The sequence below is a fragment of the Parasteatoda tepidariorum genome, chromosome X1 (assembly GCF_043381705.1).
Source record: "Parasteatoda tepidariorum isolate YZ-2023 chromosome X1, CAS_Ptep_4.0, whole genome shotgun sequence".
NCBI lineage: Eukaryota > Metazoa > Arthropoda > Arachnida > Araneae > Theridiidae > Parasteatoda > Parasteatoda tepidariorum.
This window is the reverse complement of record NC_092214.1, coordinates 55125440-55144700: the sequence shown is the minus strand read 5'-3', so window position 1 is coordinate 55144700 and position 19261 is coordinate 55125440. Positions and strand designations below refer to the sequence as shown.

Genomic DNA, 19261 nt, shown 5'->3' with positions numbered 1-19261 from the left:
TTTAATAACCGTCTCGCAACACTGATTCGTTGAAACACGCCAAAATATGATTATACATAAGATGATTTTCCTTCTTTTTTTTTTTATTCAGGAAAAATTTTGGTAGACTAGTTGGAATTTATGTTTCTTGCATTGTTTCATAATTACATAAACATAAAGCAAAGAAATTTATAACTTTATTTTTTCCCATACCTCCTAACTCTTGCTAACAGCATATAGTTAAATGTTCCTTACTCACAAAAGATTAAATTTATAAAAAGCTAAGATAATACTAATGAAATTGAAATAGTAAAGTAAATTGAATTAAATAAAAAAAAAAAAAGATCGTCTGCATTATTTCTTTTGATACGTGAAAATAGTTTAATAGTTTTAAGTTTAATGCGTCTTACTCACAAAAGATTAAATTTATAAAATGCTAAGAGGGTACTGGTAAAATTGTGATAAGAAAGTAAATTGAACTAAAACAAAAGATGAAGTTGTCTTCATTTTTTCTTCTTACATTTGCAAATAATTTTATATTAAAATTGTCTTACTCGCAAAAGATTAAATTTACAGAAAGCTAAGATATTACTAATTAAAATGAAATTAGAAAGTGAATTGAACTAAATATAGAAAAAAAAAGATTAATTGTCTGCATTATTTTACCTAAGACTTGAAAATGATTAAAATATATCTAGAACGAAGCCAGTCGCATTTACGCAATTGATTTATTAAGGATTTGCAATGAGCTTTATTGACGTTATGGAAAAAGTAAGTAATTCGCTAAAAATTTTATCTGGTGTAGTCCGTATCTTTATTAATTTAAAGTCTCAAAGTAGAAATATTCAGAAATAAAAAAGAAACATTTTTGAAACAATAATTTATTGATACTCATATTGATATGGATTTACGATATTCAAAAATTCATAATTTAGAATAATGAAGTCATTTTAGATAGATAGTAGTAACAAATTTTTCAATAATATATCCATTAAAACTACTCATTATACAAACAAAAATATCTTTCAACTAGTTTAAAGTTTTAAAAAGACTATGAATGAAAAACGAAAATTCAAATTTCAAATTTATAACAAACAAAATAGCATTTTCTAAAAATTAAAATTTACTTCCAGCGTTGCCTTTCGATATTTAGTAGTATTAATAATGATATGAATCATATATTTAAATGTTCATAACACAATAAGCTAAATAAAAAATTTTTTTGTAAGAGATTTTACATTTTTCCTGGAGTTTTTCTAATTTTAGAGAGCTTCTTGTGGCAAACGAAAATTTGATAGTTTAATGGAAAATCTAGTAAAGTAAAAAGCTATTTATGCCTAAAGAGACAAATGAAGAAAAATAATAATCTAAAAATACCAATTGGCTAGGAACCATTTACAAAGTTTTAGATGTCCTAAAACCTAACACATGCCGATTCAAAATTAAGTAGTTGCTATGACTTCTCAATTATCAAAAGAGATATTTATTATACTTCGTTTAATAATAACTCCAATCAAATGCATTTAGATATTTTAATCAATTTATAAAAAAAAAATTTTCAAAATTTAGAACTTTTCTTAAGTAATATAATTTCTTAAGTAATAAGCATTTTTGTTTATTCATTCGCTAATTTAAATTACTTTAATATATTATATTTAAAACTTTTCTATTAATTAGCAATAACTGCAATCGACTGCATTTTGATATTTTAGATAACATATCAAAAAATGGATTTTAAATTCAAAATTTTTTTGAGAAAATAAAATAGATTAATAAAGTATTCATTTAGTAATTCAAATTTATCTTCAAAAATTTCAGTTCCTATCTTATTGCTTACTTGCATTTACGACAGTGCGGACATACAATGACCATCTTTTTAAACTTTTTATCGCAGTCAGGTCAACCAATAATGGCAACCATTTTCATTTTCACTAATAACACAAATATGGGCTAGTTTAGTTATAGAAAACTTGATTGAAAAACAATTTTACAAATAATTAGAGTTCTCTTAACAAACATGTATATCTGTGTACAAAATTAATCGTGCTTAATGTCAGCTCGATGCTCAACAAGAGATACAATAGGTGAGCTTAATACTCAACATGACACTGTAAGTCAACTTGAACAATGATTCAGTTTAACATCCTTTTAAAGATGCAAAAAATTAGCACCATATTAAGGGTACAGATATCATAGTTAGACGTCGAACTAGTTTATCTGACAGTGTAGTATAGATCATTTTTTTAAAGAAGCAATTAAATTTAAAAACAAATTAGTAATTTTGAACTAAATGAAAATTCTCTAAAACTATTTCAATTCCCATCATCAAAAAGTCATCAAAGGTTACAAATGGAAAAACTTAAAAGTGCTATTCTAAATCAATGCTCAAAACTTCAAAGTCGCCTATTTAAATATTTACAAAATGACCGCTCGAGTATTTTCATGTGTACAGAAATACATTTTGTTTAGTGCAGAACTCACTATATAAATTCAAGATTTCTCCACGTGAGCACGTAAAGAAAGGTTAATTTTCCACTTAAGCGAATTCCTAGACTTAACATGCATAAAAAGAACGATCTACTCAAGCTGAATAAACGCATTCAGCAAGCCGGCTCCTTTCTAATATGATTAGATTTAATGTTTCATTTGCATAAACCTATTCAATAAGCTTTTCAATGCCCAAATCAATTAGCTCATGCAAAAATAAAACTACTGACGGCAACTGTCCAGCCACTCAATTCCTTCCCGTTCTAGTTAACGAGAAAATACGAGATTAATTCTAGATTTTTACCTTAATAAAAAATTCAGATTGTGTTAACCTAGTAGAAACAGACAATATATTTGCAGATTGCGAAAGGTTATGATTATTGTTTTCTAAAAATCAGTCACAATTAAAGTTAACTGTTTTTAAATTTTTTTTAATGTTGTTAAAAGATGCAAGGGAAAGAAGGGACAAGTAGGAAAAAATCAGACTTTTTTCCTTGCAGCATAAAAATGCATTCATGTATAAAAAATATCTTAATTGATCTTGATTGATATAAATATTTAATGAAAATAGATTAAACTTGCTAGCAATTTTTATGCAATGTTTTGTAAACCAGTTTAAGAAATAAGTTCAATACTGATGCTACTTAACTGGAGCAAATGGCATTCCAAACTTCATTTACTAAAATATCAAAAAATTGAACATCGTTTTGTAAATGAAATGTTTGTTTTAACAAAAATGTGGGCTTAATAGCTTAAAAAATTTACATAGCTTAAAAAATAAATCGCATCGTGACAAAATGTACTAGCCAATTACAAAATTTTATTTTAAAAGCTTATCAGAAAAAGATATTAATTTAAGTATTTACAACTCACTTCTAATTATAAAGGGATTAAAAGAATTTAAAAATTCCCTATATTCATCGTTGACATTTGCAAATCGAATTTCTAATGAAGACTAAAAACTGTTGTTTAAAGCCAGTAGAAAATAGCCTTTGAACTAATTTAATTGTTTATTTATTTCATTTTTCTTCAAAGGTAAAAAAAATGTAAATAAGGAAAAAAGTCGCAAAGTAGATTGAATGTACTAAAAAAAAGTGTTAAAATATTGCTTATCAATTTTCCTATTTGTACTATTACTAAATAGAAATTATAAAATAAAAAATTAGCTAGGTTGTGAAACCCGAGGTTAAAATTGTAACTATTATTGCAAAAAAAAATATTTTGTCATTTTGCACGAAAGAGTGTTCATTAGCATTAAAAGTAAAACTAATTAAATTCATAGATTTTTTTTTCCTTTAAGCTCTTTCACAGTAAATAAATCTTAAGTTAATGAAATACAATTTTTTAAAAATTTTAATCTTAATAAATTGTTTATAAATTAATAGTGAATTATAGTCACAAATCATTGGAAAAGGAAAAAAAAATCAAAGTTATACTGATATAATGCCTACTTTGAGTTTTCAAGCTGTATTAAACAATAAATCTGAGTTATATTTTTTAATAAGTACGAAAAAAATCTTTTTTTAAATCTTATTTTTGAGTATTGCTTGTCATTTAATTCAAAAAACTATAAATAAACTTTATTGTAGCTTTTCATATTTAAAATTTTATAAATTCAATAGCATCGCAAAATACGCTCGTTTTCTCATCTTTTGCTTGAGTCCTTTGGTCTTTTCCAAAAAAAGACAAAAAGAAAGAAGAAAAAAAAAAGAAATTTCTCCACCCCTCTTGTGATGAATAATTCGAAAACTTGCTCCAATTTCTCACGATACCTCGAAATGTTGAAAGGGGGAAATATTACTTCCCAACGTCAATTGCTGCATGATTTCTGGTTCTCTTGAAGTATTTCGAAATCGTGATTCTATGCAAAATGTGAAGAGAAAAAAAAGAAGTAATGAAATAAACTCTGTTGAATAAATATGATCTTGTTCGAAATCAGACTTCGACAAAAAAAAAGTGAATAAATAAAAGGATCAAAGAATGTTTCTTTCTTTTCGCTTGATAATTACTTAAAATGAAAGAGTAAAGAATGAAGTAAAGGGTGAACTAATCTAAATAAATGCAAAACCTGAATTTTAGATTTTTTTTTTCAAGGATGCATTTCATGTTATATAATTAAATTTTCCACACCACTTAAACTTTAATTTTATTTATACGTTCAAGAAAAGTTGAAATTAAATTTTTCTAGGATTTATTTATTAATTTTTAATAAAACTTTCTGTTAACTATTCCCCATTAAATTAATTTCANAAATTATTAAAAAAGTATTTTTTTTTTTTTTTTTTTTTTTTGGAATAAACATTTTCCTTTACATTAGTTTATTATAAATTAATATTTTTAGAATTCAGGTACATAAATTATTCCAATGTATGACGTTACATGACGTATTACGCACGGTTAAAAAATTTCTGGCTAAATTGCAGTACTGAATGTTAATGACATTTCTAGGGGAAAAAAAACTTAATTTTGGTACATGAACATAATTTAATTTCTTCCCCTCAGAGATGCACTTCGTATTATATAATTAAATTTTTCACGCCACTTAAACTTCCATTTGATGATTTTATTTATATGTTCTTCAAGAAAAGTTTAACTTAAATTTAATGCGTTTCACTTCAAATACACTAAGCAAAATTATTTTAAGATTCATATCAGTCTTTAAATACTTATACAATACTCAAATAATCTGACAGTACTTATACTAATGTCATGAAATTTTGAGAAATGATTATAAAGTCACTGTTTTAATTTCGAGTTGCATGAATCTATTTAAAAGTCCGCAACTTTATCTCACAAAAATTTAAATTTCGGTTTTGTATTAAATAAATTTTTTTATTCCCAGAACAGTGGATGAATATTTAAGCATAAATTTATTTTACCATAGATGGTATCTTTTTGCATTTGACTTTTTCAGTTCAATGAATGTAAGTTTTCACAAAGAAAAGAACTTACGGCTGTTTTTTAAGATTTTACAAAAATCTGCCTCAGCTAAAAGAAAAGTAATATAAATTAGAGGCAATTATTTAAAACTGGATTACAAATACTGTATTAAAAGGTAGAGCACACAGTCAAAACTGCGAACCATATGTTCCAAACCATGTAAGTATAGTGAAAATTTGATTGAAATTGAATCGTAATACTTTACACAACATTCATGGATGTACATATTGTACATAATGACATCATGTACATCATAAACGTATATATGTACATTCATGAAAAAAGATAGTTTTACTAAATTTCTACAGATAAAATTTTCCCCATTAAATTAATTTCAAGGCTATATTCATATTTTTTTTTAAAAAATGTTCTTTTTCATAAGTTTTTTTATAAAATAATTTTTTTCAAATTCCGGTACATAAATTATTCTAATGTTTGACGCAACATGACGCATTGTATACATGATGCTATTTTGTGAACCAGTTCTCTAAAAGAATTTAAACAAAGCTATACATCTAAAATGTAACGAATTTTTTTCTAAAAATTTTTTTTTAAATGTATATAAAAAAAATTTTTTCAAAAAATGCAATCCAAGATTTCTTAAAAATTCAATGTTGTATTAAGCTTTTGACTAAATATAAATTCAACATGCGGAAGTTTGAATTACAATTTTTAATTATTATGCATTCAATATTTATCACATATTTTTCACTCACTCAAAATATAAATCGTAAAATAACAAAAGCAAAGACAAATTAATCGGGCAATAGCTCATAACATACTCCGGAACAGTTGGAACAAGATTAAAAAAAAATTGTATAAAAAATATCACCGGTATAATTTTATTCCTTGCATTTATTCACTGTTTCTAAGACAAGGCGACAGAACATTAAGAGTTTTATGATATATGAACAAACCACAATTCAATAATTTGCCCATCTTTTTTATTTTAGATAATGACTCTGCTGTCGCCCTGATTTTCAGTCCCTAAAACACGAATCAATAAAAATACATATTTAAGGAGGCGTGAATGATATCCGACATTCTAATAGCAAAATTTGCGCATTAAAATTAGATAAGAAAGATGATACAAGCTTAAGAAATATTGGGGAAAAGATAATAGACAAGTTATTCTTCATTTTCGGTTTTTGCATTCGCGACATCTTTCTTCATTGTTATGCAGTATTTGAAATTGATGAAGATATAAAATTTTTAGAGCATCCTAATCGATTTCGTTCCACAAAAAAATATCAATAATCTTATCGGAAAAAGATGTAAGAAAACGTAAAAGCATTAAAGAATTACAAAACTCTTTTCATATTATCGATGGATCCAAAAGGTGTAAAACTGTATGAAGGATAATTACTGGTAAAGCGTTTTTTTTTTTTTTTTCCCTCCAGTCCAACCGGAACAGTTTTTCTTGTTTATGTTTTTGTTTAACAGTTTCGTGAAAGCTAAATCGGAAATGATTCTTTAAGCTTATTGTAATTGGCTTATAATTGTTTCTTGTAAACTCTGGACACCATGACGATTCATTCTCATTAAGAGAAAATATTTTTAGGACACAATAAGGTTTTGATGACCTACCCACGTTTGCATATTTTATAAATGTAGAGGGGATATTTGTTTTAGCCTGTTAAAAAAAAAATTAAGGAATGAAAATGGAATTAAAAATTATAGAACATATAGTTAAGAAAAATATAGCTTTTAAGCATATTTTTCTAACTATATGTATCATGAAAGAATATTTTCGTAAAAAAAAAAAACTGCCATGGCGATCTTTTAAAAAACAAAGTAAAAACTGTCATAATGTAATATTTAAAAAAAAAAATTATTTTTCCTTTCGTTATTTTCAAATTATTCTTAAAAGGAATTTATTGAGATACTTTGCCAACTAAGTTAAATTTTGGAAAATTATTCGTTATGGAATTATTCATTATGATAGAAAAAAAATTTTAGTCCTTCTCTGTGGTTTTGGAAATGCAATTTTTTAAAAATAGAAAAAAAAATCTCATTTGAAAATACATAGCAGTGAAAAATTATCTGTTTCAATGAAGTAAACGGTGTTTTTAGTTTCCTTTAATTCAAAATAGCAAATTTTAAAAAAAACTTACATAAAATGCACATTTTTATGAAATCATAAATATAAGTAGAAAATAAATATTTGAAATAGAATATCATAATTAAAATTTAGAAAATAGAATATAATTAAAATTTAAAAATAGAATATAATTGAAATTTAGAAAATAGAATGATCAAAAACAACTGCGATAATTAAAACTGTTTCTGACGTCAAAGGTAAATTTCAAATATGAAAATTATTTGTTTAACGTAGAAGAAAAGAAGGGTGTTCAGCTGCTCACAGTCTATTCTAGATTAGCTTATTTAAGGGAAACCAGGAACAAAAACCAATAAATTGGGTATTTTTACTGATTGTTGAATCAATTTTCCACGTGGAACAATAAAAAAGCAAAAAAGAAAACATAAATAATTAGATAAACTAACAACAAAAGTGTTTTCGGTTATTTAACAATAGGTACCTTCCAGAAATTGAATTTCAAGATTTGATTTTGGTGACATTTATGATTATGAACAGTTTTGAAAAACAGGCTCTGCAGCACTGATTGAATTTCTTTCCCCTACACAAACTAATATAGTCGCTGGACTACTATGCAACACCAGAACAATATGCTTGATGAATGGGCTGACCACAGTTTGTCATGACCATTTATATATTGTTATACACGTAGCAAAAGGTCAGATTGGCCTCCTATTTTTATTAAAAATATATTTCGCTAGAAACCAGCTGTAGTTCTAGAGCATAGGCCGAACAATTTTGCTGTATACCGTTAAAAAGACGGACAGGCAGACCAACGAGAGCGTGCTTCCGGAGTCGAACCTGAAATTTCCGCTAATGTCGGAGCCTCAGTTTATGCAACCGTTAAAAACTGCTAGACAGCTGCCCAACAACTGGAGATATGCACGAAATATGTTTAGTTTTTTACTTTCTTTCTTTCTTTGGTCTTTTATAAAAAAAAAGTAGCCATTCTGCATTACTATTTGTATTATTTACCGTCGCTTTTTATCAGTTAGCACGATATAATTTTTTTTTCTGTTTCTTCATGGCCGATCTTGTGAATGCAATGTAACTGTTTTATATTTTTAGAGTTACGCTTCAGTTGATGGGACTCAAACAGAGCGGTCTTTAGGTGCATTTATATTTGAAAAAATTGTTTTGAAGAAATCATTTGAGCGTTTTATTAATAATAAATCGCTCTGTTGTAATGTTTGATATCGAAAGTTTATATTTGACGATTCGACCTCCTATTTGGTTTAGTCTCAATAATTGAATTCTTAGTTTATAATGAAATTAATTACTGAACTTTGTCGACTGCCCATAAACATATATAATAAAATAAAAAGCATAGATATTACTTTTTTTCATCTTCTCTCTTTTTTTTTTTTACCTAACTAAAAGTTAACAAATTGCAACGTTCGGTTTGAAAACAGTTGCAAGTAATAAAGGCGAACGATAACAAATTTTCTGTTATCAATCTTTAGAGAACAGCTTTTACACATTCATGACTTGTTTCTCAAAAAAATTAACAAGCAAAATTAAGAACAATTAAAAATTAATTGACATAAAAGAAATGTTTATAAAACAATTAAGATATGAAAAATCAACTACCATGACTAGCATTTGTCTTTTAATAATTGTTGATGAATAAAATTTAAGAAAACTAGTTTAATCCGTATTTAAAAAATAAATAAAAATAAATATATAAAAAAATTCTAAGCCCAAAGCACTTTTGAAGAATAATTCAAGTTTTTTTTTTTCATTCAAAGTACACTAAATATATATATAGTCAACAGTGTAAAATTTACAATGTTTCTGGCTCTATGGGAACACCAATGAGCTTGTTAGCTTTTACCAAATCGCTTTGGTAATGATTTTGATAAAATTGACAATAAATATGGTTTTATTTTGTTCTGTATAATTTTGTTCTGGTTCCTTAGATCAGGGCATAGAAGTAATTTATTCGGTTAAATTTACTTTCCAGTTTTGTATGTTTTACTAAATTTGAGTAAAAAAAAATTATGATTTTGAAATCTAGAATTTCCGGTAAAGCGTTAAAAATGAACGGAAAAATTTCTAAATGAATGGTTTAAATACCGTATACTTTAGTTTTTATTACTTTTTTTCTCCCAGTAGAGTTTTAAGTGATAAAAAAAAATTCTTTCAAAAAATTAGAAGCTTAATTAACACTATAATGCATTGTAAACTTTAAAAAAACATTCAGAAATTAATAATAAAAACTTTTTTTCTTACTCAAAAATTTAAGTTTACAATAATTTCAAATGTTCATAAATTCAAAAAAAAAATTTTTTTGAACTTGTCATAAGTAGTATTAAAACAATTTTATTAGCTATTGAATTTCAAACTCCGGAAAAGCAATTACTCCAAAAAAACTTAAGCATTTACTTTTAATTTCCTACAAACCTTGTTTCAAAATACCTGTCTTAAATTCTACGACAAATCAACCAAAATACATCGAAAGCATAATAAAAAATAAAAAATCACTACACTCTAAAGGAATGAATCTGCAATAAAAATAAAAATTACCAAAAGAATAAAGCGAAAAATTGTTTTAATATGCACAGCTGTTGTAGATACGGATGTTCCGCGTCTTTTATACAACGCGAAGAAAGAATCGCGTTTTATTTATCATTGGACGTTGTCCTCAGCAAATTACTGACAAATCCGTTTCCACTGTTGGCGTGTTTATCTACCTACAGAGGGATTACATAAACTACCTTTGGAGGCAATATTTTCAACGCGTTCCTGTCTCCAGCACGAAGTTCTAAGGGGGAAAAGGGGGTAGACAATCGTAGTTTTTACCTGTCCCCCCCCTTCTCATGAAAGACAGCCAGAGAACACCCCTTGCGGAGAGAACAAAGGTAAGCCAAAGACAGACGGACAATCTATCACCTGCTCTTCCACAGGTTTTGTATGCAACCCCCCCTTTTATATACTCTATACTACCCCTCTTTTTAAAGCTTTTTTTTTTTTACTAACTTCTTCCTTTCTATCTTTTGGTCCGTCCCTGTCCTGTAGCTAAAATCCTCCGTCCAAAAACTTACATTCAAATCCCCTATTTCACCCCCCCCCCTTTTCATCCAACTTCCTTGAGACTTTGTAAAGTTTTTGATTCGCTTTACGAGGGATTTGCTACATATTGAGTTTTTCAGGAAGATAAAAGCCAGGTTAGTTATTTTTGGGGAAATAAATAAGCCAGAGCTATTGCGAACAAAAAATAATTTGTATGTCCGAAAGTCATTAAATAAATCTACTAGTGTTTTTCAGTCACAAAAGGATCCTGCCACTGCTTTTGAGGTGATGAGGACCACCTATATGGAGTGCAAAATTCTGAAAAGTTATTATTTTTCTTTAAAAAAATTAAGAATTGATTTCATATTAATTTAAAATGAAATTTCTTAAAAATGTTACAGAAAATTCCGTATAAAACATTGATTAATCTTCAATGAAATTCAAAAAATGAAAACACTCACTCGAATTTGCTATTTATAGTTTGAGTAGTTATTTGATATTTTTTTACAGACAAATACCTGTCACTTAAAGAAGGAAACTGTTTAACTCTCAGAATAATTCACTCAAAAGATACGCCAACTTTTGGATTAAACTTACTAAGTTGTTTAGCATTCACTTTTATTTATAAGCTTTAGAATACATATATATTTTAAAATGTGTAATAAAAACATCAAATAATATCTGGCAAATAAGTTATCTTTAAAGAACATAAATTTATTTTAAAAATTAATCATATGTCAACTTAAAAGTAACCGTAAACCCTTTCTCATAATTTTTAAATCTCAATCGCAACCTATAATTTAGATTTTTTTTACCTGACCCCTCAACCAACTAAGCTGGAAGCAACTATCAGCAGGGTTTTTATCGATGTTGTTGTAGAGCACCTCTGGAAAAGTTTACAGAACCCTGGAGAGCGCTTATAGCGCGGTTATGGCACGCGTTCGCTTGACAAAGATATCCACTCAAGCTACCCCCACCCCTTGGTAATAGTTTTCCCCCTGATATTGTGCTCGAGGAAGTTTTAGATTTCTATGGCGATATTTTGTTTCGATATCGGGTTTGAATCTATCAGACGCCAGAATCATTTCACCTCTATTTTTCAATGAGTTATAAAATAAAACTGAATAAAAGACATGAAAGAAAAGCTTTTTAGATAACCAAGTTCTTTTACTATGTGGGTGGTAACTTTGTTATCAGGTGAAAACCTACCCTGAGATCAGTTTCTGATCTTAATCAAGCATTATGACTTTTATGAAGCAGGTTTGGCACGCTTCTTAAAAGGGATTGAGCACATTTTAGCGCATGTATGTTGAATGCGAACTTCTGAGTTGTAAATACATATCTGTACTTATAAGATAATTTTGTAGTGTTTCTTTTTTAATTAAAATCTTTTAAACTAAAAAAAGGAATATCTTACATAAAAGATGAGTATTTATTTTTCTACAAGTTGTCATAAATGCATTAGGCAATTAATTTAAAAATACGACTTTTTCAAAATTCAACTTCTCAATAACTATTCGACTGTTTTTTTCCCAAATATTGTACTTTGACATTTAAGATAGCATTCTTTAAAATGATGCTGTAAAAAATTTTATACATTACAATTAAATTCAATTCCACCATTATTAAATAAAATAATATATATTTATAAATAAAATGCATGGAATTGTCTTTGGATAAACAAATTTTATAATTGTGTGCAAAAATGTTTCAATTCGTTTAAAAAATTCTCGAGACATGGTGAAATACGAAAAACAAATTAACATTAAGGGTTCCAAACTTTGGACCGCTCTTATAATTCAATTATTGGAACCGTATTTCCCGATTGCTGCTCTTCCCTATATTTTGTGAGTCAGAAATCCGAATAAATCGTAAAAAAAGCACGTTTATTCAAATAAAATACTTTTTTGTGTCGTTCGATTTCGTAACTTAAATTATCGTCTGCACTAAGTAATTAGTATACTTGAGGTCACCCCATCGAACCTTTAAGATTGAGTTCTAGAACGTGGAGACCCGATTATTTGATCAAAAGTTATTCAAAGTGGTCTATTTTTTATTTTGCGCACACTGAGGTTAAAAATCAGATGCAATAAATTGGTTAAAATTCGTGCTACATACAAAATATGGACAAGTTATGTACCACATCGTTTCATGTTCATGAAATTTTACTTCTACGAAGTATTTATTTGATGAGATATGCTATTAAATGATTTCTTAATTAACATTAATCAGCAATAGAGTTACTTGATGAGACTGAAAACGAGGGCTATCAAATTGGTTGTTAATTTGTGAATTTTGATGGTATAGGGAGATTAGTGACCACGGTAAGGTTCTTAACTCGTTATGTTAATAAACTCGCGATGATTAATATCCTTCAGAGCTATTCACTAAGCTTGAAACCTACGTCTTAATAAGTCGATATTTTGGCCTTGGAAAATTGAGTGTGCGTAGTGCGTGTATGTATTCCACCAACAGTCAAGTAAAGGTACGAAAAGGAGTAAGTTGTTTCTCTTTTTCTGGGAACAGGTTGAGTAAAACTCAACTTGCGTAACGGTCTGTCGAGATCGGAGATCATCAGACCGCGGCAATGAGAAGAGATAAAAAATAGAGGTGGCATTTAAGCTGTAGTTCTTCAGTTCGGACAAGACTTTTAAAATAAAACAATGAAATTTCTCATAGAATGAAATAGCTACCCTGTAAAAGTAGAATAGATATCCTGTCACTATGTTTCCTATCGCCAAATGGTGACAAAAAAAAATCCTCTCTTCAGAAGTGTTCGTTATAGAATTTCAAACGCATAAAGAACGTAAAACTCAAAATTTTGGGTAGGTATGTTTCTGAAGATTTGATACCGTAGAAACTGATTAAAGAAGCTGAATTCTGCAAGCTTTAAAGAACTTCAAATTAAGAACTTTGAATTATTTCCCCACTATTCAAAAGTAGCCGTATTATGATGCGACTAAATATATTTTTTAGAAATCAAATAATTCAAAAAAAATTTCTTAAAATACTTGAAAATTAACTTTTTTAAATTTATTGTTATATTATTATTATTTATTATTTTTTTGTGGTTAGTTGTGGCAACTGAGAACTAATTTTTGATCAATCAGTTTTTATCGCTTTTGCATACAAACTAGAAACCTTAGTTAGCAATTAATAAATTTATAGTGAAAATATTACTTTTTGCTTCATATGCTCTATAATTGCTCATTATTAATTGTAACACATAATCAAATAGATAGTTTTGAAAAAGTTAATCATACATAAAAACCAACATACAGAAAAATTACCAATCGCTTAACTAATAAATATCTAATGTATGTACACGTATACTGAACAACGAGTTAACAAGTAATTAAATGAATAATTTAAAATTGTTAGAAAGCATTTTTAAATCCCAAAAAGGAAATAAAATTTTAAAAACAGGGAAATCAACAAAAGAAAAAAAAACTTATGATTTAGCAAACTATCCATTCAACAAAGTAAATATTCTTTTTTAAAACTAAAACAAAATGTTATCCTTTTTGTGATTCAAATATTATACTTCCTAACAACTTCAGACATGAGATATATGCTGGTAGTAGTATAAGTTTAAATAATGATAAGTTTAAAAAGTCAGTACAATTTAGATCCATTGTTCACCTTGAAAGCTTCGGTGTAAATCAGCTTCCACATTACTATTTAAGGAAAGATATATACCACATCATTATTTGCAAGAATTGGGCTTTTTGACTTTAATGTCTATTTAAAGATACTCACCAAATTAAGAAAATTCCATCTACTTTATCATCTAAGTAAAAAGACTACTATATAGCGACATGCACTTACCAAAAAATCTCGTACTATCTCCCAATACTATTATTACTTCAACTAAGCCTAATTTAAACAAATTAAATTTTTCTAAAAGAATTTTTCACAGCACAGTAAAGGGAAATTTTTGAAAATGATTGAGGCCTCTTTTAAAACGAGATTGAAAAATGAACTCCTTTACTATGCTCTGAATCATTCAAATATATTAATTTCTATAAATGACCTATAATTCAATAAAAAAATTTATCGAGTTAAATTAAGTTAAAACTACAATGTAATTCATTTAAAGGTATAGGATATAAATTAGCTTTCATAAAATTAAAGCTACTATATTTAACCTATAAAAAAAATAAAAAATTTGCAAAAATTCTAAAAATTTTTTTTATATGACTATTATTTATTTTAATAACAACAGTCGTAAAAAGGAAGTGCAATTCATGAATCTTCAGTAAAAAAAATAGTAAAAATCCTAATATCAAATGTTAAGTTTCGGTTTTTTTATTATTATTATTATGAAAACTAAATCCTTGCAAAGAGATATTTTACATAAATCACGTCTGTGAATCTATTTTAAATCAGAAACAAGAGTTTGGTGAATGAGTTTAACGGGATAGTGTTGTAATTTAAGAGAAAACACTTCATGTAAAATAAAATTAACATAATCCTTTATTGCTGAAATGAATTATTATATAATTTTAAAATCATACAGTAAAAATACTGTTATAGCATTAAATTTCCGGTCATGTTTGAGTTCAGAAAATAACTTTTTACGTTACAGTTCTAGTTAAATTAGACTTGGGAATTATACTCAATGTTTCCACAATTTTTTTTATTTGCAAAAAAAAAAAATATTACATTTTATTTATTTTCGATCCATAAACAATAAGCAAGAATATGTAGTTTTATACATTATCTGCAATAAAAAAATATTGTTTACTTAACCAAAAATTCTTTAAAAGTTATTTTTAAAAAAAATCCTTCCACGAAAGATTTAACAGTGATAATATTAAGATGTAAAAAAATTTTAGTTTCGTATCTTAATACAGTATTAAATGAAGTTCAAAACAATATATCTACTAAGTAAAAAATATTACTATAATTATCAAATTACATAACTCAAACTAAAACAAAATAACTTGCTAATTACGACTGTTAGTTTATCTATTTTAATAAAAATCAACTACACTAACTAATAATCTACTTGCAAATTATAATTTTACATTTAAGAAAAAACCCAATGTACGTATATTAACACCTCAGTAGATAAACTCTGAAAAGATCAGAAATTCCATCACTAAGACGCTAATGTACGTACATTTGGCAAATGTAAATGTTTTAGCCTTACCTGAGTTTGTGTGAGGCCTAAGGAAGCAGCTAATTCTGCACGTTCTGGTAATGCTAAATATTGCGTCCTTTGAAATCGTCTGTTTAATTGTTGTAATTGAAGGCTAGAATATATTGTGCGCGGTTTTCTCATTTTCTTCCCCTTTCCGTTCACTCTTAACGTTTCTTCCAGTTGAGATTTATCTAAAGAAAACAAAAATATACATCAGACGTAAGAAGAAGAGCTTTATTTTAATCACGTTTAAAATATTTCAATGTATATCGACTCAGTTAAATGATAAATTTCATTCGTACTTTACCACTTTCATAATATTTTGATCATAAACTCTTGGAAACAAGTAGAAAATTTCAGGTTTTAGTATAAGATAATATACCCAAAATATTCGCATTCCTAAAAGAAGATTGTCTCTTATCTATTAACTATAAAATATTTTTAAAATAAACATGTATTCTACTGGGCGATTAGAAAAACGCCGTTAAGTGCTGCACGATAGATTTCAAGGAAAGTAGAATGCCAACTACTGTCTTTCGACTGCTAATTAACATTAAAATAGAATTTCTTAAAACTTAAAAAAACTAAATTTATTTTTGAAAAAAAATTGCAATAAGTAGCTTGTCATATAGAAATGCTAATTATATAAAAGCCTTAATTATGAAATTTTCGCCGCTTATGTTGATTTTCCAATTTCACGCCATTACTATACAACGCAAAAGGAAAATTCATAAAATTAAAAAAGTCATTATGATAGGTATTATCTAATACCTAACGAAACAAGCTGTACATTGAGCAATGGAAAAACTTATGAAACATGTTTAACTTTTAGAAGCACATTAACGAAGTTTAAAATAATTACATAAATTGTAACGAGACAAAATTATAAAATATTATAGTTTTCATTGCCATTTATAATTATTCCTTAATGATATCAAAATTGCATCTTCTTAGACTATTCATAAATTATCTGAAAAATAAATCCACCGACATAAGCTCAATACATTTATAAAAACAGAGCTGTACTTTAATCAACATGGATGCACATAATATACACCAAACCGAAACAGGAATCAATCCGTTATAGGTAAAATAATTTCTTAAAAAAAAACATGGAAAAGAAAAATCGGTTCTATGTTGAAACAATAATATCTATATCTTTAACCGTAGTACCGATTCAAATTCGATGCAACATTAATTAATGTGCTTCATTGAACCATGTATCCGTTCAAATTGAACCATAACATCGTGTAATGAATTTTTGGAAGTACGTTAATTTGGTTCATTTTAGCACTAAATTAAAGTTACAGCAAATGTCAGCCATGTTATGCGGGATCCAATTTTTTTTTAAATGTGCCTAAATCATTCACTAATGATAACTAAACATAATTGTTATTTCTGCGAAAACATGCTGAGATTACAATTTCGAAATAAAAGAATTGTAGCACTATAAAATGATTCTAAAATTGAAATGGTTATTTAAAATATGAGGCGCAGAAATTTTTTTTCTTATTATTAAAATTGCTGTATTGTATGGTAATGACACTTTTGGGGAAAAAAAACTCTGGTTAATAAACTTTATTAACCAGACTCTTATAGGCTTAACTCTGGTTAATAAGACCAAAATATACAGTATTTAAGCCACCGATTCGGTAACGGTTTACGGGAAATTCTGTTTTTCATAGTAATTGTTCTTATCACCACACGATAAATAAAAATACAAAATTGAAAGATATATTTAACCACTGGTGTTTATGCTTTGATCTAAGATATCAGGATAAAATAACGGTAAATGTTACTACTACATTTGTATGGACCATACTCTTTTTCTCAGTATACTTATATTTCTTGATTCAGATCCTAACTAATTCCATAAAATAAGAAAAAGTAACGCATGTATTGTTGAAGAAATATCAAATCTTTAATTTCAAAATCTGTTAAAAAAAATAATAATTTTAGAGCAATTGAATATGTTGCTAAGTAAATTAGTAAAAAAATAATAAGCAATTCGAGCTGAATTAAACTTAAATTTTTTTCAGTCATATTTTAAAAAAAATACTTCATGCAATTCTTTTCTCTTTTATCCCGGGGATGAAAATGTAATTCATTAAAAAAAATTAACTTGAAAAAGCTACCGGAAAATATAATTAACCAGTTCATTACATAAATTTAAGGTATTCTTAATCACTTTCATTAGATGATGAAAATGTATTTTATTCAAGAATCCGAACATTATAAATATTATTTACAGTTCAATTATATTTACTGTTATTTCGAATGTTGAAAAATATTATTTAACAAAGACGCTTTTTAATTGTTATAAACACACATTTGAAATTCAAAACTTTAAAGGAAATAGCAGGATTTCGTCTTAATAGTTCACAGGTTATGGTAAATGATCAATTTAAGTCAATCAACGACATTCAAAAGCAAGAATCTTAGAAGTGTACAAAGCAGTAGAAAATAAATGAATTGTGTTATTATTAATATTTCTGTATATGACATTTCTATTCCCCAGCAACGCCTACAAGGGAGTAAGTTCCCTCAGATTCTGACAGTATATGCATAGAGAAAACACAAAAGCACAATAGTCAAAGGGTGAATACATAGACACTTTTCAGAAATATGTATTGCTTTTATGTGGTCTCTTTAGGGGATCTGAAAGATATGTCCCCACCCACTGAATATCATCCATCTTCAGCATAAAAAGAAAAGAATAGTCAGGTGTTATCTTTCAGTTAGTTAAACAGAAAACTAAGTCCAGGAATATTTCCATTTCCTGTAAGTGTGGCCACCAGTGGTGGTAATACTTTTCCAATAACATTTTTCTTTTGTGGTCATTTCAAGGGCTAGAGTCATAGATAACCACCCATTGATTACAAAGGAAGTCAGGTGTTCTCTTGTCAAATTTAATGGTAAATAAAAACTTACAAATCAAAATCCCTGAATTCATAAGTATATGGAGGAAAGTATGGCGCTAAAAGTTGAACATCCTAGTTCAATCTTGAGCAAGAGTTATGTTAATTGAGCCGCATGATTCGGTCATGCTCCAAAGCAATCAGTTCCGCTAAAACGTCTCCTTGTTGTTCTTCTTGACAAGATTTGAGAGAATCGGATTACAATGAATTTAGATGAACGCTGATTATGAAAAAGAAAGTGGCATCGCCTATGTCTCAAAAATTAGATACTATTGGATTAAGATAATACATGAAGCGATGCTATATAATTAAAATGGTATTAAATAATAAATTAATGTCGGAAAAGTAAAAGTTAAAAACGCGTTAAATTCTTAGATAATTATTTACCACACATTTATTTTAAATTTAAACTTAGTTTTATTTCCATATACTTCGCAAGCAAATTAGGATAGCCAATTTCACAATATGTTTCCCTTTTTTAAAAAAAAAAAAAACTAAATAAAACATTAAATAAACAAGTTTCAAATTTTATTTATTTTATACTATAATTTTCTATTCATTCATAGGTTTAACTTAATTAAATAGTTTCCTCAATTCATATTAAATGTCATTATTTAAGATTTTGAGGAAAAGATATGTATAAGTATTCCAGACACAAGATCTGCTAACCCTTTTTTTTTA

At 27.2% G+C, this 19261-nt stretch overlaps 1 protein-coding gene across 3 annotated transcripts in view; it reads right to left on the bottom strand.

Moving 5' to 3' along the window:
• Positions 1-19261, bottom strand: part of LOC107450100 (homeobox protein DLX-6-like) — a 59382-nt gene that overhangs the window by 19388 nt on the left and 20733 nt on the right. For all 3 annotated transcript variants that reach the window (XM_071187219.1, XM_016065828.4, NM_001323819.1), the window contains 1 exon segment: positions 15672-15853. In XM_071187219.1, the coding sequence (XP_071043320.1) occupies positions 15672-15853 (182 nt within the window).